At 52.2% G+C, this 21,468-nt stretch overlaps 10 protein-coding genes across 10 annotated transcripts; 5 read left to right on the forward strand and 5 right to left on the reverse strand.

The window, feature by feature from the left end:
* Positions 1-144: 144 nt before the first annotated feature.
* Positions 145-1,733, forward strand: arp6 (actin family protein; the record flags this gene model as incomplete). Its single annotated transcript, XM_058475704.1, has 4 exons — positions 145-649; positions 723-1,419; positions 1,476-1,538; positions 1,595-1,733. The coding sequence occupies 4 exons, from the start codon at positions 145-147 to the stop codon at positions 1,731-1,733; spliced, it is 1,404 nt and encodes a 467-aa protein (XP_058328594.1).
* Positions 1,734-3,734: 2,001 nt separating this feature from the next.
* N7468_006409 (3-hydroxyacyl-CoA dehydrogenase family protein) lies at positions 3,735-4,841 on the reverse strand (the record flags this gene model as incomplete). Its single annotated transcript, XM_058475705.1, has 3 exons — positions 3,735-4,465; positions 4,567-4,666; positions 4,716-4,841. The coding sequence occupies 3 exons, from the start codon at positions 4,839-4,841 to the stop codon at positions 3,735-3,737; spliced, it is 957 nt and encodes a 318-aa protein (XP_058328595.1).
* Positions 4,842-5,135: 294 nt separating this feature from the next.
* tof1 (putative DNA repair protein (Tof1)) lies at positions 5,136-8,743 on the forward strand (the record flags this gene model as incomplete). Its single annotated transcript, XM_058475706.1, is given in 5 exon segments — positions 5,136-5,172; positions 5,249-5,479; positions 5,533-6,129; positions 6,140-7,669; positions 7,728-8,743. The coding sequence occupies 5 exon segments, from the start codon at positions 5,136-5,138 to the stop codon at positions 8,741-8,743; spliced, it is 3,411 nt and encodes a 1,136-aa protein (XP_058328596.1).
* Positions 8,744-8,876: 133 nt separating this feature from the next.
* On the reverse strand, positions 8,877-10,359 carry N7468_006411 (uncharacterized protein; the record flags this gene model as incomplete). Its single annotated transcript, XM_058475707.1, has 4 exons — positions 8,877-9,010; positions 9,060-9,266; positions 9,322-9,756; positions 9,813-10,359. The coding sequence occupies 4 exons, from the start codon at positions 10,357-10,359 to the stop codon at positions 8,877-8,879; spliced, it is 1,323 nt and encodes a 440-aa protein (XP_058328597.1).
* Positions 10,360-10,967: 608 nt separating this feature from the next.
* On the forward strand, positions 10,968-12,032 carry N7468_006412 (uncharacterized protein; the record flags this gene model as incomplete). The annotated part of the gene is made up of 1 exon (XM_058475708.1): positions 10,968-12,032. One exon carries the CDS (start codon positions 10,968-10,970, stop codon positions 12,030-12,032), a length of 1,065 nt encoding a protein of 354 aa, XP_058328598.1.
* A 619-nt stretch (positions 12,033-12,651) lies between these two features.
* N7468_006413 (PhzF family phenazine biosynthesis protein) lies at positions 12,652-13,608 on the forward strand (the record flags this gene model as incomplete). The annotated part of the gene is made up of 1 exon (XM_058475709.1): positions 12,652-13,608. One exon carries the CDS (start codon positions 12,652-12,654, stop codon positions 13,606-13,608), a length of 957 nt encoding a protein of 318 aa, XP_058328599.1.
* A 449-nt stretch (positions 13,609-14,057) lies between these two features.
* On the reverse strand, positions 14,058-14,537 carry N7468_006414 (SRPBCC family protein; the record flags this gene model as incomplete). The annotated part of the gene is made up of 1 exon (XM_058475710.1): positions 14,058-14,537. The coding sequence occupies one exon, from the start codon at positions 14,535-14,537 to the stop codon at positions 14,058-14,060; it is 480 nt and encodes a 159-aa protein (XP_058328600.1).
* Positions 14,538-14,819: 282 nt separating this feature from the next.
* Positions 14,820-15,736, reverse strand: N7468_006415 (uncharacterized protein; the record flags this gene model as incomplete). Its single annotated transcript, XM_058475711.1, has 2 exons — positions 14,820-14,904; positions 14,967-15,736. The coding sequence occupies 2 exons, from the start codon at positions 15,734-15,736 to the stop codon at positions 14,820-14,822; spliced, it is 855 nt and encodes a 284-aa protein (XP_058328601.1).
* Positions 15,737-16,442: 706 nt separating this feature from the next.
* N7468_006416 (uncharacterized protein) lies at positions 16,443-17,434 on the reverse strand (the record flags this gene model as incomplete). Its single annotated transcript, XM_058475712.1, has 3 exons — positions 16,443-16,931; positions 16,985-17,234; positions 17,292-17,434. 3 exons carry the CDS (start codon positions 17,432-17,434, stop codon positions 16,443-16,445), a joined length of 882 nt encoding a protein of 293 aa, XP_058328602.1.
* A 1,843-nt stretch (positions 17,435-19,277) lies between these two features.
* N7468_006417 (uncharacterized protein) lies at positions 19,278-21,451 on the forward strand (the record flags this gene model as incomplete). Its single annotated transcript, XM_058475713.1, has 2 exons — positions 19,278-19,344; positions 19,410-21,451. The coding sequence occupies 2 exons, from the start codon at positions 19,278-19,280 to the stop codon at positions 21,449-21,451; spliced, it is 2,109 nt and encodes a 702-aa protein (XP_058328603.1).
* Between the last annotated feature and the right edge of the window lie 17 nt (positions 21,452-21,468).

A 21,468-nucleotide genomic window follows, 5' to 3' on the forward strand; every position in this document is an offset into this window, starting at 1 on the left:
TGCACAAGCTGATTGGGGAGTATACACGGACCTAAATCGGTGGCATGTGGCAGAACCCCAGAGAAGTATTGCAAACACAGCAAACACTCGCGTCACCACGAGTTTCCTGGTCAGGAACTTGTCAATGTTTCTCCAATCACAATAATGGGAACGACAAAGGCTCGCAGCGCTGCAAAGGCTGCAAAAGAATCGCCGGATGTTCCAACACGAAGCCTTCCAAAGAAGACCTTCGTCCTCGACAATGGTGCGTACACCATGAAGGCAGGGTACGCCGCGGATCCGGCGTCCTCTTCCGAAGACGCCCTTTCCAACTGTTCCTCGATTCCAAATACCTTGGTCAGGACTCGAGACAATCGTATTGTGGTTGGCGCACAGATATCAACGCAGGTCAGCGACTGGAACGAGGCTATGTTCCGCCGGCCAGTTGAGAAGGGCTACATTGTCAATTGGGAAGCGGAGCGAGAGATTTGGGAGCAAACATTCTTCGAGGAGAAGGCTACTGCAAAGAACAAAAACCTTCGAATTTCCGCGCCTGAAGAGACAACACTTGTGTTGACCGAGGCGCCAAATGCAATGCCGATCTTACAACGTAACGCCGACGAGATGGTCATGGAGGAGTGGGGGTTTGGAGGATATGTCAGATGCTTGGGTAAGAGAAATTCGGCATCTAGGGTTTACAGATTTGAGGACCGTTGGAATACTAATACTGTGGCAATCAATAGGTCCAACGCTAAACTCTTGGAACGATCTGCATGCTACCTTTGGGGACCCTCTTGTCAAACCCGGCTCTGAAATCCTTCCCAAAGACTGCTTACTCGTTGTCGATTCCGGATACTCTCACACAACGGTCACTCCAGTGTATAGAGGGCAAGCACTCCAGCGCGCTATCCGTCGTCTCGATATTGGAGGCAAGTTCCTCACAAACTACCTGAAAGAGATCGTGTCAATGAGACAGTACAATATGGTGGACGAAACATACATTATGAATGAGGTCAAGGAAGCCGCCTGCTTTGTCAGTAATGATTTCAACAAAGACATGGAACGGACTTGGAAAGCCAACCGAAAGCGCCAGACGGAGGATGGCGTCGTTGTGGATTATGTTTTGCCGGACCCCAATGCTGGCAAGAAAGGGTTTTTGCGGCGACACGATCCTCTGTTACATGCGAAGAAAAAGAAGGGTGCTCTTTCCGGACTTGACGCAGAAACTTTGTCGGAAGACGTCTTAGTCCTTGGTAATGAGCGATTTACAGTGCCGGAACTGCTGTTCAGTCCTGGCGACATCGGAATAATACAAGCTGGAATCCCAGATATGATCATCCAGAGCTTGTCAGTACTTCCTGCGGGACTACATGCAGCCTTTCTCGCAAATGTGCTGGTGGTGGGCGGGAATGCTGCCATCCCAGGCTTCATGGAACGACTGTAAGCTCACAAACCCGGAGTACAGCTGATGAAGATCCTAATCCATTTTTCACCAGGGAGACGGAACTGCGCCCAATTGCATCTGCTGATTGTGTAGTTAGAGTCGGACGCGCGGAAGAGTAAGTTGTTCGAGGCAGATGATTCAACTTGTTTTGTACTGACTGACATGAAATAGTCCAATTGTCTCCACATGGCTTGGCGGATCTCGTCTCGCAAATAATCGGGAGGAGCTTAGTAGAGTTGCAATTACTCGCCAGGAATACCAAGAGTATGGATCCGGCTGGGCTGGACGACGATTTGCTGGGACGATATGAAGAGCCGGCAAAAGAGAAGACAAAAGACGAGCGCTATTTCTCGGAGTTGGGGTGTTTTGGTCAATTCGAAGCCGTATGTAACAAAATGATACCCATGCCTTTCATGATGATGCTTCAGTCCGTCTTTGAAGAGCGTCTGGTTCCATGGTTGCTCTAAGGGATTCCTTGGGTTGGACCGGAATCGACGTAGCTATCAAAATAAACACACCGTTTTGGATGACGCTTTCGTTACTCGCTCTTCATGATCAAATGTTACCCAAAGCTGCCTGTGTTCTTGGATTATTTCCTGTAGGCAGGGGTAAACAAAACACCTTCGCTGGTGAATGCTTCACGGATTTTCAATTATTAATTGTCGTGAGAAACTCCAAGATTGGGGCTTCTAGAAATCCGCGTATAGTGTCAGATTACAGTTGGCTGGAAGGTTAGGGCTGCCTTGCCTTGTTGCACTGGCGACTGGGTTTTGGAAGCTCTTCAGAGAAGAGCCAGACACAAGGCTTGCTTCTTCCCCATGTTGTCGATCTCAGAAAGACTGCAAGCTTTTACAGCGGGACAACCCTTTTCTTCCGGTTTTCTCAAGGTCTCGCAAGGACTTCGGGCAATTTCTTTTGACAAGGTATCTCGATTCCTCTCACATACGATTGATACCGGCCATTCTGCGCGTCTTCGATAATCGATCAGAATTACGATATTTACAGTCTCTAACCGCCTCTCATCATTATGGAAACTGGTCTTTTTCAAGATGCTATCCAAGAAAGCAACAGACGCTCACCAATTCAGCCGCAAGGGGTCAGAGATAGGTCGAATGGAACTCCACGCCCTATGGAATCGGCACAGACGCGATCCCAAGCTACCGAGAGATTCAGACAACTGCTGAAAAGCGCTTGGAGCAATGTGATTGCCAATAAAAAGTCCGTAATGGCATCTTTTCACAACCACAGTATCGATCTCAGCTCACCATCCCGAAGTCATTGCGTAGCATGCAGCAGAAAGGTGCCGAACCACCGACTCGTCATCGCCCAGTGCAAGCATCAGTTTTGCATGCAGTGTCTTTGCAAAATGGCAAAACTTTCTCTGGGTAATGACATTACCTTTCCAGTCCAATGCTGTGACCAAGAGCTCCCAGTTAAAAGAGTTGCGTCGGCCTTGAAACCCCCAGAGCGAGAGACGTACTGCAGTCGAAGAGAAGAGCAAGCAACTCCTCCGTCAGAGAGGATATACTGCCCTTTTCCAAACTGCAGTAAATGGATCCACCCTCAGCACCTGACTATTAGGTCCAATTCTTTGAAGTGTCCCCATTGTGACATCTCGATCTGTTTGAAATGTCGGGACTTTGCCCATGCAGGCAAGGATTGTTCCAGCGACCCCGACTCAGGCCTCAATAACCTGCTATCTCTCGCACGAAACAACCACTGGCAGCAGTGTTGGAGTTGTGGAGTTCTAGTGGAGAAGATAGAAGGATGTTCTCATATGATATGCAAATGCAAAGCAGAGTTCTGGTATATCGCCTCCATCAGCTTGGTCCTAAGTTAAAGGGGATACTGATATGCCTTAGCTATGGCTGTGGCCATCCATTATCGAAGTGTTCCTGTGAAAGCCAAGCTAGATGCTACTTTTATCCAGCGCCTCAGGCACGAATTGATGACAGCGCACGTGGAAGAGAGAGAATGGGATTCCAAGTGACGGAGAGGGAGGTGAATCAGGACTGAGTATTTGACCAATACATCTAACCAATAGCTTGTATCATCATAAAAAGAAAGACTGGAGGAATCATTTCAAGAAATTGGAGTTACTAGATCTGGGGAAGTCGGGGGAAAAGGCGTTGCGAGCCCAATGTTTATTATATAAACTTGTTAACTCCCTAGGACTATACATTCTACTTTCAGGGACCAATCTCAGGATAGGGTCATTGCGCTGGCAGCTGGCACAAAAGCTATCCCAGGATCCACACGAACATATTGTTACGAGTTTTACCTCGACAATACACATCTAATATCAGATGCCTCAATAGTCGTAAAATCCCTTTCCAGACTTCTTTCCAAGCCAGCCAGCATCGACCATGCGGCGCAACAGGCCAGAGGGTCTGTATTTGCTGTCCCCAGTCTCTTGGTGCAGAACGTTCATGATAGCTAGACAGGTATCAAGACCGATGAAATCAGCCAGGACCAATGGTCCCATGGGAACATTTGTTCCAGTCTTCATGATGTTGTCAATATCCTCACGGCCACCGACACCGGTCTCAAGGCAGATGATGGCTTCGTTGATGTAAGGCATCAGGATACGGTTTGCTAAAAAGCCAGGTGAGTCTGCCGAGATGGAGGCAACCTTGCCCATGCGCTCGACAAAGGCAATGGCGGTATCCATGGTTTCTTGTGAGGTCTGAAGACCGCGGATAATCTCAACGCCCTTCTGGATTGGGACGGGGTTCATGAAATGAGTAGAGATGACCCGCGAAGGAGCTTGGAGATCTGTTGGGTCGGTGGACGTCGCAGCTGCAATCTTTGTGATGGAGATGGAAGAGGTGTTGGTAGCCAGGATGGCATGTTTGGGTGCAATCTCGGCCAGCTTGGAGAAGATAGACTGTTTCAGATCGGGGATTTCGGGAACAGCTTCAATGACGAAGTCTACCGAAGACAGGTCTTCCATCTTCTGGCTGGGAGAGAGCAGTCCGCGGGCAGCATCAGCGGCCTCCCGAGTAATGCGCTGTTTCGAAACATCCTTCTCTAGCAGCTTATCTGAGAGCACCAGTATTGTCAGTGATAAATGTTCAGAAATTTGGGACCTGTAAGGACGCTATCGGTCCATTTGAGTCTCGCCCGCATTGAGGAGATCCTACCAGCAAACTTGAGGCCCTTATCCAAAGAGGCCTGTGAAGTGTCGACCAAGGTCACAGGGACCTGAGCCTTCTGTGCAGCGACCAGCGCAATCCCCAATCCCTTTTATTGTGTGAGAATCTTTTCTGCAGGTCGTGGCGCTGGAACTTACCATTTGGCCGGCACCGATCACGCCCAGCGATTTGACCTCGGCTGCACTTGCAGCGGCGGTTGAGGAGAAGCTGCGGCCCAAGACAGGGCCATTGCGGCAAACAGAACGAAGGGAAGAGGCAAACATACTGTACGAAGCGATCTTTACAAGTCTAAGCAAAAGCCAGGAAGAAGTTCCGAGAATCTTTAGTGTTTCATAGATCTTCACGTGTGCTCCGACGTCACCGGTTAACTTCGGACATTGCCCTCGTTTACATAATCCTTCTAGTTCATCAAGGGAACGCGGTTTCTCCGAATCGCCGAGGTCGCGTCTGGACGCGTTTGCCCGTTTAAGGTACATTCGCGGTGGATTGGACTTTACTTGCACCCCACCTCGCCATCATGGACGAGGAGCCAGTCGCATTGGCTGCACCCGGACATGATGTCCAAGTCATTGATCCAGATGTGCGCGCTTATGTGTATACTTTAGTCACTGCGGTAAGTCTTGGTCCCCTAATAGATTACGCCGACTGACCTTCAAAATTTAGCTTGGAGGGTTCAACGGCGAGGACCAAGACCGCTACATCCTGGGTGATGACGCCCTTGCATGTCTCCGCGATATCAAACGATGGCTCAAGCTCTACGACGAAAAGAACAATCGAATGGACGTGGCGCGATGCCTCGGAGAAGCCAATTTGGTGAACGGAGACCTTCTCCCAATCCTATCTCTGTGGTGGGCGAACGGGCAGAAGAACAAACATATGACCCGTATTGCCCTGGCGTGTCGTAAGTGGCTAATCTATAAGCTCTCATGGCGGAAGAAACTCATCCTTTTCTAGTGGAACTCCTCGTCCCTTTGACCTGGCCCATTGAATATCACAGCCAAATGACCGTGAACCACCATCGCCATACCGCATACCTCCAACAAATCCAAGTCCAATACAAGCGTGGCGTGCTTAAATATGGCGGCCCGAACCTCCTCCGTACCATTATTCGAATCGCTATCCCGAGTATGGCAATGCCTCGATCCGAACGTGAAGCGCGCGATGAGGGCATTTTGAAGCTCATGCTATACTTCCTCCGAAATATTGCAATAATCTCCACCAATGCAAGACTGGCCGCAGATGGCGAGGAGGAAGAGACTTCTAGATCGGCCACTATCGACGCCTTTCAACAGCAGGATGCGTTCGCTCTCATCCTGACCATGTGTTCCAACGTTGGAGAGGATTTCAATCTCCAGGATGTGATTTTATTGGAGATTCTCTTTCATCTTGTGAAAGGTGTTAATGTTGAGAAGCTGTTCATGGACGACCCCAGGGAAAAATCCAACGGTGGGAATGAGCTCAAAGAAATGCTACGCAAGGAAGCATTGGCCCAGAAGGAATACTCGAAAAACGGCCCCCACGCGACACGGGCGTTTTGGGACAATGATCTGGGTCAAACGAGATAATGACAAAGTGTCTACCGTTTCTGGGCAGAGCATTCTGAAAGATAACCAGAGAACTCTCCAGAAAATGGATGAGACCAAAAAATGGAATAAGCCCAAGCCTCGGAAGAGACAAGAAGATGTGGTCCAAAATAACAATTTCAATATGCCCACACCTCTCTCTTTCAGCGCGTCGAAAAACCTCCGGGATTTCGTCGAGGAGTTCCTCGATGCTGGGTTCAATCCTCTCTTCACCCACGTCCGCAAGGCTATTGAACGGGAGGCCGAGAGGATCCTTGAAATCAATACGCGCCAATTTTTTTACACTGTTGGCTGGTTCCTCGAAGCTGAACGTGCCCGGCGGTCACGGCAGGTGGCTAAAATGGCCCAAACAGAGAAAGGACGGAAACTTCCTGAGCCGGATAGCTTTGGTTTGGTGGCTGCGGTCTTGAATCAGGAAATGTTTATCTCCCTGAACCGTGCAATGCAGAATAGCCTGGATTCAAAGGAATGGGAAGATGTCACTGCCCAGATGCGGTGCTTCACCCAGATTCTTCTGACTGTCCAAGAGATGGCTGCATCACCAATCGAAGAGGATCAGGAAATCGCGGAAAATATCCAAAACCGAATTTTCTACGAGGAAACCACTCACGACCGCATCATTTCAATCGTACGTGGGTATAAGGACCAAGGATTCGGTTATTTGGATGCTGCAACTGAGCTTGCACATGTGTTCTTACGAATGCTTGAGCGATACTCAAAAGAGAATGTCGACTTACAGGTGCGGTCTCGTCGAAAGGCTAGGCGCAACAAGAAAAAGACTGAAGATGCCACTGGCCAAGACGGCGGAGACAATGACGAAGGCCAGAAATCCGAAGAGGAGGATATAGTGGACGCTGCCAAGGTGTCAAAGGAGCGCTCATTTGATTTCAAACGCTTTGCTGCCAAATTCTGCAACCAAAGCTGCGTTGATACGTTTGTCGCCTTTACGCATTCATATCGAGAACTAAGCGCTGAGCAGCTCAAACGCGCCCATCGCTATTTTTACCGTGTCGCATTCAAGAACGAGATGTCGGTCTTGCTGTTCAGAGTGGACATTATCAATCTCTTCTACCGGATGATCAAAGGCCCAGGCGCCATGGATCCCGACAACAGATCGGTCTTCAGAGAATGGGAGGAGCTCGTGCGGCAGCTTATTCGGCGACTGGTTAAGAAAATCGACCAACGCCCTGGACTGGTCACCGAGATGCTTTTCAGCAAGATGAACTCGACTGCTTTTTATTTGGAGTATGGACACGACAAGCAGACTATATCCAGGGCTAAGCAAGCGCCGACCAAATTAGTGATCAATCACGAAGATGCGAAAACACCGCAAGCCAAATTTGGTATCGTGGCAGGCGCTCTTACCCTTGACGGACAGTTGGACCTTATGAAATGGATGCTCGATACCCTCAGCTCAGCAGCTTCCGAGCGAGAGTCCTGGGAGGCCGAAGAGGAAGCTCGCCGTGCTGAGAACCCTGAAGCTACTAGCACCCCGAACCCAATGATTCGTACGTGTTATGATCCCCCCCCCCCCCCAAGCCATTAAACACTACTAATGCTGCGCAGACGTCAAAGCTCGTGACGAGTTCTGCCAAAAAGCCATGTTTTCGAACGCAAAGCTCCGGCTTCTCATGGAGCTGGCTGGTTTCGAAAGACTTGGTGTGGCCGACGTTCCGGGTGCTGCTTGGGTGATTCCTCCAAGCTTGAAGGCCCACGATCTTCAGGAAAGCGTTGAAATAATCAACAGAATCATGGTCAACCCGAGATTAGAAGGCACTGAAGAGGACCCTCGCAAGCTTCTTCAGAGCAAGAAAGCTGCGCGTGACATGCGAGACTCGTACCAAGTTCACTTCGGCTCCGACTCCGAAGGCGAAGATATTGCGCCTGATGAAGTACTGTTCCCTCCAAACCCACGAACCAAGTCGAGTGCGTTGGATGAATTGAAGAAGAAACGGAAGAAGAAGAGCAAATCAAACTCTGAGCGAGAGCCGTTGGATGACGAGACAATCGAGGCGCGCCGCCAATCACGTCTTACCAATGACCTTGCCCGCCAGGCAAAGATCAAGAGTGATCTGTTCATCCATGCCAGTGATGAGGAAAGCGACGAGGACGGAGACCAAGAGTTCTTTCGACTCGAAGAAGAGCGGCGAAAGAAACAAGCCGCGAAGGTCAAGAAAGCCATGCTCCTTGGAATCGCCGAGCAGAAGGGCAAGAAAGCAAGCGTGCGCAAGCGGAAAAGCGACACAGGCACTTCGGAGCCGAAACGGCGCCGGCATGAATCCGGGTCTGCCGGAAGTGATGGCGATGGCGATGACGATGAGGATATCTCGATGGCAGACGTAGATGCTGCATCGCCTGGTTCACAACAGGATGTCTCTGCCAGTCATGGCTTTCACGACGAAGATACCCCATTGACATCCGCCGAAGATGAACTCATGTTTGATGACGATCTCGCATTCAGCCGCAACCACCAATCTAAACCCTCTATGCTCGAGAGTGACGAAGCTGAGGAAGAAGACGCACCGGTGGTACCATCGCGGCGTGTGCGTGGTGGATTTGTTATCGATAGCGACTCAGAATGAACAGGTGGACGACATTTGTGATGACTTGACGAGGCGTTTTTGCATTAGGGAGCGACTGGGACCTTGTCATGCATGGAACAATATCTAGCTCTGAATCGAGAATACATGTACATTTTTGTTATCTCTTTCAGTTTCATACAGTAGCGTTGCCTCGATCCTCCAAGCATCGGATGATCTTTGAGACTGGCCACCCAGTTCGCCCACCCCAGTCCTGCACCGCCTCAATGATTGTATTCAATTTTACCTGCTCGCGGAGGAAGCAACCACCTATGGAGAGGTTAGCCGAGAACGCGAAGAGGTGAAGAAGATGGCGTACAGAAAGCTATCGGGCCAAATGAATTCACCCAGACAGCTTCCGAGTCACTTGACAACGCTAAGGCACAGATCTCGGATGCACGGTCCTCGAGTTCTTTAGCGACGGTCAACATGTGCGTCATTTTATCCCTGATTGAGGCTTCTTGGTCATTCGGCTTCGCTACGAGGAGAATGATCATCGCTGTTTGATAATATTGCCTTGCGGCAGCTGTTACGAGAGTCAGGCTTGGCGAAATCAACTCAGCGGACCAAATGCAACGAACCGTGCCACCCGTGCAGAGTGCCAATGAAAGGGAACCCTGTGTCACTACCAGGGGAAGAATCGCTTGCTTTCATCGTAATCGGAGTAAATGAGGCGGGCAAGCGGTCATACCAAGTCTTCAGATTGTGTTTAAGCGCATCATATATTGAGATCTCGAAGGGATGTAGGTCATCGCTAAAGCACTTATTGATGACCTGGCCTAGACGAACCGTGATGTGGTTTGCATAGTCATCGTCAAATTCCAGTTCTTGGGGGAGGTGCTCGTCTGAAAGGTCGATCATCAGTCTCCGTCGTTCAATCAAGGCCATAGTGATGTCTTCTCGCAGATAATTCCAAAACGCCGCACGGGCAAGACCCGACTCTGATTGGAGCTGTATGGAATGACTTGCTAGAATGGAGTAGCATCCTTGAAGATGATTCTGAGAGGTGAGGTTATCTGGATATGATTAGCGGAGGGGGGGCCGTAGTGGGGATACAGACGGTAAATCTCACGGGAAATAATTTCAAAGGATCGCAGCAGACAGATTGCTGCTAGCATCTCACCATTCGATATAGCATCCTGTATGGTGCTTGTGACGCGAAGAAGGATCCTGATACTCTGGAGATGGTAGAATTCAGCCTTCTCTACCATCCGACGACCCCCATCATTTGAGTGACAGATACTAGCAGCTGAGAAGGCTAAGATGGCACTCAAAAGAAGTGGGTTCCGTCGTGCCATGACGGGGACACGGTCCCCAAAGTGTCGACAGTGATCGTTCAGATCATACCAAGTGGCGAGGTGCAACATATAATGGCGAAACAAGCGGAACACCTCGATATCTTGAAGCGCCACTTCCGGGTTATCCGTTGACACAAAGCGGAAAGCTTGGAAGGAGCTCGAGAGCTGTGGTGGGGTCGAGACCAAAGATCTTATCGTTGAATCTCCTCGAAGGCGCTCAAGAGGCGCTACCAGTGCATGAGATGAGCCACTAGCTCGAGGGGGCCACTGGCACCTACGATGGAGCCTGGCACAGGGGGGAGCAGCAAGGGCGAGTTCCATCACCTCTTGAGGTCAATATTATATGCTGATGCTGAGATAACCGAAAGGACTTACATCGTACTCGTCGTTTCCGACACTCTTCGCTTCTCGTTCATCAGAATCAAGGGCCCTGGAAGATGCAACCAAGACTTACCACCCTGCAGGACTTAGTTTGTGTGCATATTGAGTACGAGGGGCACGAACGGTTGCGCTGGAACTGGCGGGGCATGGGCCTGGGCTCTTAGACCACGGCACCCTGGAATATGATCGACCTGATTGAAGTATGCGAGCCAAGAGGTCTCTACGCGCTCGATGATCACCGGTTGTGTTTGCGCAAAGGCGAAAGGCGAGGAATGACGAAGAGCGAAAGGCGACAAGCAAAGGCGATTGGCCCAGCTGGCCCACATCCCCCACACTAGTGCACGGCCTCGATTGTTGTAGACCAGCTAGAAAGTTATAAAGCTGGCTTAATGCCTTTGCCATTCAGACGTAGAACTGGATATATTCGAAGAATTCCTCCTCAGTTCCGCCAAGTTTCCAGCACAGGCGTCGCAATGCTCAAATTGTCCAATTGGAATTGTACGCGCTCTCTCTGGGCCTCTGTCCAGTCCGCTCGTGTTGTTCGACCAATGAGTACAAACCGCAGCCATCCAACAGCCATCAGACCATCCAAAGCAGAAATCCAAAGAGGTAGTCTCACTCCGCAGAACGTAGAGATTGCCATGCGTAGCTTGCACCATGATGGTTTAGTGGTCGTGAACGATGTTGTACCTCATGAGACCCTCGACCAACTCAACGAGAAAATGGTGCAAGACGCATATACGCTGTACGCCCGAAAGGAGAACAGTCCATTCAACTACAACCCCAACAACATCCAGCAAGACCCGCCGCCTATGCGACAGTATTTTGACGCTCGAATCTTCCTCAGTAGGTGCCAGTCGGAGACAACCCCCCGCCTCTCGGAAAATAATAGCCCAACCCCAATGACTGACGATCTCAAAGATCCAATTGCAACCCAGCTCACATCGACTGCCCTTGGTCCACTCCCCAAATGGACCTTTTGCTCAGGCAACTCAGCCATGCCACCCACAGCTGAAAACCCACCAGTTTCGCAGCCCGTACACACCGACGCAGACTTTGACCACCCAAGCCACCCCTTTGCATACGTTGTAAATATCCCGTTGATTGAAATGACTCCGGAGAATGGCTCTACGGAGGTGTGGCTGGGCACCCATCAAGAGACTGATCTTAGCTTCCAAGACGGCCAGCACGGTGAACGCGCCAGCGGTCGAATCAAAATCGCGGAGCTCGAAAAGCGCCGGGCCATCCGACCTCCATGTCAGCCCACTGTTCCTAAGGGCTCGATTGTCATCCGGGATCTGCGACTTTGGCACGCTGGGATTGGGAACCAGACTGACACCGTCCGAGTGATGCTGGCGATGAGTGAGTCTTCACAGTACAGCCCTCCCCAGGATCCATGGCTAATTTGTTCCGCTCAATCAGTTCACTTTGCACCTTGGTACCGCAATCCGATGCGGTTACAGCTCGCTGACGATCTGAAGCCATTGATCGAAGCTTCCAACTCGTTAGAGATCCCGGTCGATTGGGACACTAGAGCGGCGGTGGCCGCCCAATACCTGAATCGGGCATTTGGCAACGCATATGACTTCAGCCAAGGAACGAATGCTCAGTGAGCCATCCCTCGGTAGAAAGAGCTTGACCCAGAAGAATCCCATCTGGGCAGAGAAAGTGCAGGCTTGCCAAGCCTAGGCGCTGACTCTTTACCACATGGCCCGTGCATCTCAATACCGTATTCGCAGTTTCCCCTCGACTGGATTCTGATTCTGGAATTCATCTCATACATGTCAGAATGCCTTGAGTAAAAATGATTGACCTCTGCGTGTCACTTCCGCAAGGCCCAATTCACACTCGCGCTTCTTGCGGAGTTTCTTTCCCTAAAAGTCTACCGGTGCCCCTGCAGCATCGGCCACTATACACATGGCGATTGCGCTACCACGTGTGATTTAGCCGGGTGTCAATCGAAGGGCGGAAACAGTGGGGGGGGGGGGTGGGGACGAATCGGGTAATGCAAGAGGATTTCACGAAACCGTGAACAGCGATATGCTAGTCAAAAATAAATGATTCATAACTATTTCCGACTCCCTAAAATCAAACTTTCTACTTTGCCGGAGCCCGCTTGTCATCGGCAGCCAGACCCACTTGTGAGTCAATGCGGGGGGATGTATGAAGTATAAAACCCAGCTACATCTTCCGATATCCTTCTCTTAAACCAGGAAAGCACAAGTAGCAGCCATGACTCAACTCAAATTCATCACTCTCGACGTCTTCACCTCCAAGCCGTACTCCGGCAACCCGCTGGCAGTCGTATTCCTCCCCGAAGACGAGTCGCACGCACTAACCCAACGCCAAAAACACATGATCACGCTCGAATTCAACCTATCCGAGACCATTTTCGTCCACCCCAAGCAGGAGGCATCTAAGCGCTCGATCGACATTTTCACGCTCGAAGGCGAGCTGACCTTCGCAGGACACCCCACCATCGGCGCCGCGACATGGTTCCTCTGCCACGGGCCGGACGCCGCCGCAGGCGAAGTGACCACGCTGGGCACCAAGTCCGGCGACATCCAGATCGCGATCCAGGACCCGGCGACGCAGTATGTAGCGGCCAAGATCGCGCATAACACGCGCATTCACGGCGCGCGGTTTTCGGTCCAGGATCTGCTGCGCTTGCATCCGACGCTGGCGCCGTTTTGCGCGCAGGATGCGTCATTTCCGGTCTTCTCGATCGTCAATGGCATGAGCCAAGTGCTCGTCGAGCTGCCGTCGCTGGAGGCGCTGGCGGCCGTGACGCCTGCGACGGGGGGCGAGATGGTGGATTCCGAAGGAGGCACGTACCTGGACGAGGGGTGGAGAGCGGGGCTGACCTGTGTCTACTTCTTTGTGCGAGATGTGCAGGACAGTGTCATGAACCAGAAGGTGATCCGGACGCGCATGGTGTTGGGGACTTTGGAAGATCCGGCCACGGGGAGCGCGGCGAGTGGGCTGACGGCCTATCTAACGCTGACGGAAGGCGAGGCGGGGAAGGAGCATCGCTACCATGTTGTGCAGGGAGTTGAGATGGGGCGACGCAGTGATATTGGCGTCAATGTGACGTTGGATGGCAGCAAGCAGGTTGCGAAGGTTGAATTGACGGGCACGGCGGTCGAAGTGTCGGAGGGTAAGATCTTGGTACCGGATGAGGAGAAATAATTATAGACATGGCACAGTGGGGTTGAGTACTCTACACGAATGTCAAGTTGAAGGTGTACCAGTATAATTTGTACTAAAAAGAGTTTGAGCTCCAGCTGCTGGTATTACTACAATGTAGATTGAAAAGATTACTCCTCATGCACACAGCTCATGTCGCCAGGAGAGGTGTGTGTTATCACACATGACAGGGGTATACAAAGTCGGTAGCGGATCTCTATATGCTAAGCTACACTGCCCCGAATTTGGACTTCAAGTACAACACGGTCATGCACCCGTCTCACCAATCTGTCTCGGCCAGAGGCTCGAGGAAGATCTGATAGGAATTGGCAACGGGGAGAAGAGCTGGGACGAAACATCTCAACCTCCCAGTGCCGCAACCCCTTTTCTATCCCATATAACGAAAGACCTGAACCCTAGACACCGTATCTACCCAGAATCGGATTTCCCAGTCAAAGACGGCCGGCCTCCGCTAACTGCCGAAGCACTTTGATCGTGCCTTCGACCGAGAGTTGACTCATCCGCTTCTCCTTGCCTAGCTTCTTCGCCAATTCCTCGGGGGAGCAACCAGGATGCCTCCACTCGAAGATATAGGTGAGGTAGAGACTCCCATCAGCGCCCTCGCTGATCACATTGCTGACACTGGTGTTGGCCTGCTCGAATTCCACACGACAGGGCTCGAATGCCATCACGGTCTCCTGGATCCTCAACTTTGAATCTCGAAAGGCGACTTCTCGGATGGTGACGGCATTCCCGGTCGACGGCTCCACCGACTCGCTGAGCACCTCCGTTGACTCAATCGCCGAAGGAACAAAAGTCTCGGCCGAGCGAATCTTCAGGAGGAGGCCCGCCCAGACCTGGTCACGGCTCAGCGGGGTCTCTCCAGGAGGGTTGATTGGGGCTGTGTAGGCGATGTTGTTTGCGGAGGGCATGGCGAGAAAAAAAAATATCTACCAAAGATGAGGAGATAGGATGGGGGAGGGGAAAGAAGGAAGAAGGACACAGCAGCCGAGCCTTAAACTCCCCCAAAAAGCAAGTCTAAATCTACTTATGAAGATCGCAGATTATCAACTTTACTCCAACAGCTGCTGACCCAGGGGAGAGGGGTGACGTATCTCCACTTTTTCTCCACCGCTTTGGTCGCGTTTTTCCTTCTTAAACTCAGGAACTAAACCTTCATTCGAGGGTGCCGCTAACCAGCTTTCTCCACTTTCCTACTCCCTCTGGTCCCCCGGCGCCAGGGTATACATCACATCGCTCCGGACAGTATACTTGACGCCGCGGAAGACATCGTCCCCGCTGTGCAGCAGACCACGCTGCTGGAAAATCAACACCGAGCCCGTCCTGGGAAACACGCGCACGGCGCCCGTCCCTGATAATTGTCGGTGAACGAAGTGGCTCCCCCCAGCAGTTTCTCCAGCTCTTTCGACGAATCCAATTGCTGAGGACTGACCTCCTCCCCGGTCTTCATGAGACCAACCTCCCCCTTTTCATCCGTCGCCAGCCCATTCTCCTTCTCCAAGCGCCGCATAGCATCCGTAAGCTCTTCCATATCCTGTTCCCCCTCCCCATTTAGATACAAATGAATCGTAAACAAAGACCGCTCCTTCCCATCCGGTGTAACATAGCACCCGTCCCAGTGCGGGCGGAAGTAATCCCCACCCTCGTATCGCAGGAACCGCAGGCGCTCGTTCAGCCTCGCGAGCCGGAACGTCTCGCCGCGCCTCGCGGGCCCGAGCCCCGTCACCAGCGGCCGGTCCCGGACGGCATCCAGATTCCATTCGCGCATGAACGGCATCATGCGGTCGAGGAGGCGCTGGGCGAGGTCGGGAGAGTCGAAGATTATGCGCCCGCTTTTCCGCGTGTCAACCGACATGACCTGCTTGCCTGCGCCCGCGTTGACCATGGCGCGCTCCCATGTTGGGGTGGGGTGGGCGGAGGGAGCTGCGGAGGTCGATTGTTCGGCGCGGCGGAGGAGTTCCTTGCACTCGGCTTCGCTGAAGAGGTTGTCGATGACAGCGGCGAAGCAGTCTTGATATGCCCGGATAGAGGAATCCTTGAAGAGCTGGCGGGCGCAGACGTCCGGGGGTGGTGGGCCCCGGAGGAATTGGTCGGGGATGCTTGAACCCATTGTGTCGAGTAGGGTGGATTGAAGTCCCAAGAAACCTTTTCCAGTTGCGAGGGACTGGAGAAGATCGGAGAAAATGATGCTGGTGCCAATTTAAACCTGTATCATTCTGCGACGCTATGTGGATCTCTGCTTGTTGCATATTATTGCATAGTAAGGCGTCCAGGTGAGTCAACCCCTGCTGAGGCTCTGTTGCCTAGTGCTGGGACAGCATGGCTTGCGGGGGGGGTTTAAGCCGCCTAAACTATTAGGAACTGACGGGGCTAATGGGGGCAGGGCTTGCACAGCCTTGGTGGCGGGATGCTGTCATAGCCAAACGTTATCTATTTAAGCTATTTAATTGGGATGGATGGGGGGTAAAACTGCGCTTGGCTTGTACAAATTTCATGTAGGCCAGCCAACACAAAGGACACAAGTAGTCAGTAGAGCAGATCGTGGTGGGTTTTCCACGCAGTTTGAGGACAACCGCGGACCACCCAGCATCACCTTGACGAAGTCAGTGCAAAGTGGCTGAGTTGGCAATAGTACGAATACTTAGTCCGTGGAAGACGCCCGGTGCTTACCGAGGCGCATAGAACCGGCCCGGGCTAGGGTGGGGTCAGACACACAATCTATGATCAGGTCAAAAATTCTTGTTCGAAATGTGAATCGGTAAGGATATATTCGGCTTTATGTAATTTTTCCTTATTTATATTCTCAACAAAAGAGCTTAGGAGGGCGCCCGTCCATCCAATTGTTCATGGAGATAGAGGCGTCCTTCGGTGTTCACGAATCCTCCGATTCCAAACGCGGGGATAATGCGGCACATGCGAAGTAGGGATGCACCCAGCCAGTCGCGACTGATGCGGGAGATGCGGTCCTTGGTGGGGAGGACCTGGGGTCGGTTGTAAAGATCGAGTCCGAAGAGGTGGATCGGGGTGCTGAGAAGTTGGATGGATGCAGGGATGGCGAGTTGCGCGATCAGGATCTTGAGATATTCTTGCGATGCGACGGAGTCGGGTATGGCGGTGGAAACCATGGTGGGGAGTGTAAAGGATCCGAAGATGGTCAATCCATCTCGAAGGAGAAAAGCAGAGTAGGTAGCCAAGGGAATCCGGGTGCGTCCGATAGAGCGAGCGGTTTTGGGGGGGAGGGGTATCAGAGGCAGCTTGGGCGTTGGGTGAGGATGCTGGTGGGGGGGGTTGCTGTCGATTGGGGCCTGTTCATGTGGCCGAATAGTTGGGCGAATTTGACATCTTTCCAAATTCCCACTGAGGAGTTGACAAAGAAAGTAGATGCGAAGGTGGTCATACCCGCAATTGCATGGTCGATCTTGGGGTATACTTTGTTTAAAATCGTTTCAGAGGCATTGGCAGTGGCGAAAGTTGCCGTGTAGAGGCCCCAGACAAGGAGACTGGGCCGTGAGGTCAGGAATGTAGCGGGCTGAGTGATCGAGAACCAGAGATGCTTGCGGAACGCTGGGAGTAGTGGTTGGTTGTAGAAGGCCTTTTCGACGACGAGTCTACGGATGCGTGAGAAAAGAAGGGGGGAATGGCGTCCACCGAGCTTCCATGCTCACCTGTCAAAGATCATCACCGCCGGTGTAATAAGGGTTGCTGAACCCGCAGCAACTAGTGTGTCGGCTACCAGAAGCTCCCCGAGCCGGCTCCGGCTTCGTTGGATGCCTATGGGCATCGACTTGTCTTGCAGGTCGGGTGTCATGGCGTCTGTAGGCTGGAAGGGACGTGGTCGTCGCCCAGTTCGGGGGGCTCTATGGTAGTCGAGGGTGGTAATAGCCCACCACACCGATGGGATCGCTGGACTCGAGGGGGAATAGGGCTGCGACGATTAGATAAAGAAAATTTGGGCGCGGGGCAGTCGATTGCACCGAGACTTACTGTCGACCGTATTGTTTGTGGGAGCAAGTATAGACTGGAGAAGACGAAGAGAGAAAGCGAGCCACAGGCCTGAAGATATAGGTCCCCCGCAGAGCAAGCAATAATGTAATGAGAACCATCTTATCGCCCAACAATGCTGGATTAAGCTGTGAAGGCATCTATAGATCGTGAGTCGAGACCGGCGATTTCGACCAATCAGAGCGCCCCCGGCCCGGGCGCCGGTGTTGCATGCGTGGCGCTGGTTGGCCCAATCGCCGAGATTGGTTCTGAGGTCTTCAGGAACAAAACCTTCTGGAAGATGGGTGAGTTCAGATCATAAGGAATCGCGCAGAACAACACCTCCAAATCAGACGCGTGGGATTGCCCCAAGAGGAATGATGTCGCGATCTGTCCCCGCATTCATCCGAAGCCCCCCCTTGGAAAGGGTCGAGTTTCGAACTTTGGGGACCAACACTTCTTCACCGACTTGGAGGAGAGTGGTGGGGTCGTGTTTGTTTCGAGATTGGGCAATAGTGGGAGTCTTTCAGGCTTCAGGCAATGGTAACGTGGCCCGGCTTCCTCTCGGCAATCAGCTACATCTGGGGTGCTCCTCTACATTTGCCTTTCTCATGTTCTTGTTCCTCGAATGTCCAGGCCCCGGGCCAACCATTGCACACATGGACTAGTAGAACCAAGAGCGTCTGTGTTTGGGAGCTTCACTGCTAGTTAATTTGAGGACAAGCGGTACGATAACTTCCAAGGGTTTTAGTTTAGTAGGGCAATGATCGATTCATATTAAGCGCTGAAAGGAAAACCCGAGAAGGGGGTGATCCTGTTCCTGACATGTGAGAACCTTCAGAGCCTGCAGATTGAAATCGGGGCGCTTTGCATGCCCAAGTTCTCGAAACCGATGTCAATGATAAGGAATCCCCCACGGCTCCTGCCGAGAGACTGCGGGGGTGTGGCCTATTTGGTATAACGTGGACCCAAATCATGACCAGCCTGGCACACCTATAACTTGTGGGTGGCAGGATACTCCAATGTGGCCTGGAACCTCCCGGAATGTCCCAGCGGGCCAAGCAGGCCAGATAAATAGCACGTTTGTGTCCTGCGAAGAACTCGTTTCGAACGAAATGGGAGTCTAAGAACACGACGCGCTACTCGGTCGCACTGAACGAAGGATCAAGACCAGGCGGACATTATCCTGGCCTATGTCGAGCCGAGCTGATCCGGCCTCCTAGACACTGCACGTAAGTGATGGCTTCGTCGACAGGCAACAAGGGCAGGTCGATGATAAGCTGAAGATTCTAGATGCGCCTATCGCATGCTGGGAGGCCTGTGTAGAGGAGACAAGCTGGGAGGCTCAACTATCTCAGTGACGGCGATCGCCTCTCAATTATGATGGCATCTACCATCGGCCTTGGGCGAACACCAGTTCATCGCTGGCCTCCGAGAGAAACCAAGCCGCGTTGATTGGGCGTGGGAAGGGAGCAGCATGGGGGAGTCAGCTCTTTATCTCCAGCGGCAGATAAGCTCGCCGATATAAATTGGCGGGCGCGGGCGAGTCTCCGAACTCACCCGGCGCCCCCTCTCCTTCTTGAACGCGCATATGGCAATACGAGAGGGTTGCTTCCCAGAATCCCGCCCCGGAATCGAGTAGGGCTACCCCACAGGAGAGGCTAGACTCCATGCCAGTCGATCAAGACTCGTCGCCTCCTTTGCGCGTCTCACAGCGTCGTCCTTTGGCCTGCCGCGGTAATACTTCATCCCTTGCTTCTGGTTTCTTTTGTTCTCGGTGGCATTGCGCTGACATGACCCAGAGTGCACGAAGAGGAAGAGGAAATGTGACAAGCAGGTCCCGTGCTCAAGGTGCAGGAGGCTCAATTTGCATTGTTCCGTCGAGGTAGTACAATTAAGACGGAATACTGTGCAACATGCCTCGGAGATTCAATTTCTGGCGTCAATATTAAGTGAATTAGACTCGTTCTCCGCAGAGAAGGTGCCGCGAGTTGCCCGGAGGCTAAGGGATCGGATCTCTCAACTCCAAACTGGCCATAGCAATGACTCCGAGGAGGCTGCCTCCGTGTCGGCAGCGGATGATCAAGAGACCCCCTCTACAACCCAGGAGGACAAGGGCCTGCGCCATCGTTTCGTAGAAATCCCGCCAGAAGGGAATGATCCGCCGCTCCTCACGGCAATTGAGCACCTCGCATGGGGGCGGAATTCGGCAGGGTGCTTCCCCCATAGACGGTGTGGTTGTGAATATCGCAGAGACACCCCCGAGCTCTTATCGATGAACAGTGGCAGCTTCCAAATATACGGCTCGTCGCTCGAAACCCTCGTGATGCTCCCACCGACGGAGTTCGCCCAAAAGCTTGTGAAATTCCATGTCACGCATCTGACTTGGCATCACAACGCCTTTCATACACCGACATTCCTCGAGCAGTGCCAGCTCTTCTGGGAAACTGGGAGATGTGACCACCCACTCTGGATGGCACTTTATTTTGCCGTGCTCAGCTGTACGGTGAACTCAATACAGAACAGCGTCAAGCTCCGACTCCTGGTCAATATAGATCTCGACGCGATGCAATCGGTTCACCAGCTGTTTTCCGCCATGGTGCAAACACTATATAGCTGCCATTTCTTGAACAACTTATCCATATATTCTGTCCAGGCAGTCGTCATTTCCACCGAGGTCGCGCATAACCTTGGCCTGAGCCAGTTGAATGCGACCTTGTTCAACGCCGCCGTGCGCATTGCCGAATGCCTGGGCATCCACAAGATCAAGGACCACTCGAAAAAATTTAGCCAAAACCGGGATGAATGGGAAGAGAGAATTGAGCGAGAAGTCGGCCGGCGTGTGTGGTGTCAGATGCTCATTCAAGATCACTTCGCCATCCCCTTCACCGATACATATAGCATCTCCCCGATGCACTTTTCCACCGGCCTTCCGCTCAATGCCGACGACCATGACCTAGTAGATATCCCAAGTCAGACCCCGACCATCAGCAGCTATGTACGAACCCTCGTGAGCCTTGCCGCGTTGATGCCCGGACTCGTCGACGGGCTAGGACCTATGAATCGGCGCAAACCCACCCAGGAGCAGTACGAACATATCCTGAAGGTGGACCAGAGAATGAGAACAATTGTGAAGAATATCCCGTTATTTATGCTGCGCCCAGATACCGCAAAGGAAGCCGAGATACCATGGCTCACCATCGCGCGGCGCAGTCTTGCAATCACAGCCGCAGAGAAAATCATTATGATCCATCGATTATTCCTCTTCCGATCATTCCACGACTCGAATTACGGCCACTCACGACGAACCTGCGTGGCCGCCGCCATGACGATCTTACGAGAACACGAAACGATTGTCGAAGAGGGTGACCTCTCTATCTGGACCCATACGGCGTTCGCGATCACCGCGGGAGTCATCCTGTGCTTTGAAATGAACGCACTCATCCAAGACCCCGCCAAGGACAAGGCGAATGTGGAGATGTACCGAATAGCAGTGATTGCTGCCCGCAATCGCCTCGCAGCTCGGACTGGCGATCTATTGGCGCAAAGAGGCGTCGCGCTGATTGACTCGATTTTGATCGCCGAACAGTCGAGCTCCGACGGGGCCCGAACGAACAACCAGACTTCCATCGACTTCAATCGCATCATCTCGAATTTCTCGACTTTGAGTCGGGCGAGCGTCATTCCGTATTCTGATGAAATGACACCAAGTAAAATGTCAGCCAATACGCCCGATGGCATGAACTCTGTGGATATGAACGAAGTGCAGTTTCCGTGGAACCAGGAGGAGATCGACTTCGACAGGTGGTTTAATGGGATATTCAACAGTTTCGCGGAGGCTTAGTGTAGCAACATAACGAA

The sequence above is a fragment of the Penicillium chermesinum genome (assembly GCF_028974085.1).
Source record: "Penicillium chermesinum strain IBT 19713 chromosome Unknown utg000005l:1.0-4115287.0:1.0-4118363.0, whole genome shotgun sequence".
NCBI classification, from domain to species: domain Eukaryota; kingdom Fungi; phylum Ascomycota; class Eurotiomycetes; order Eurotiales; family Aspergillaceae; genus Penicillium; species Penicillium chermesinum.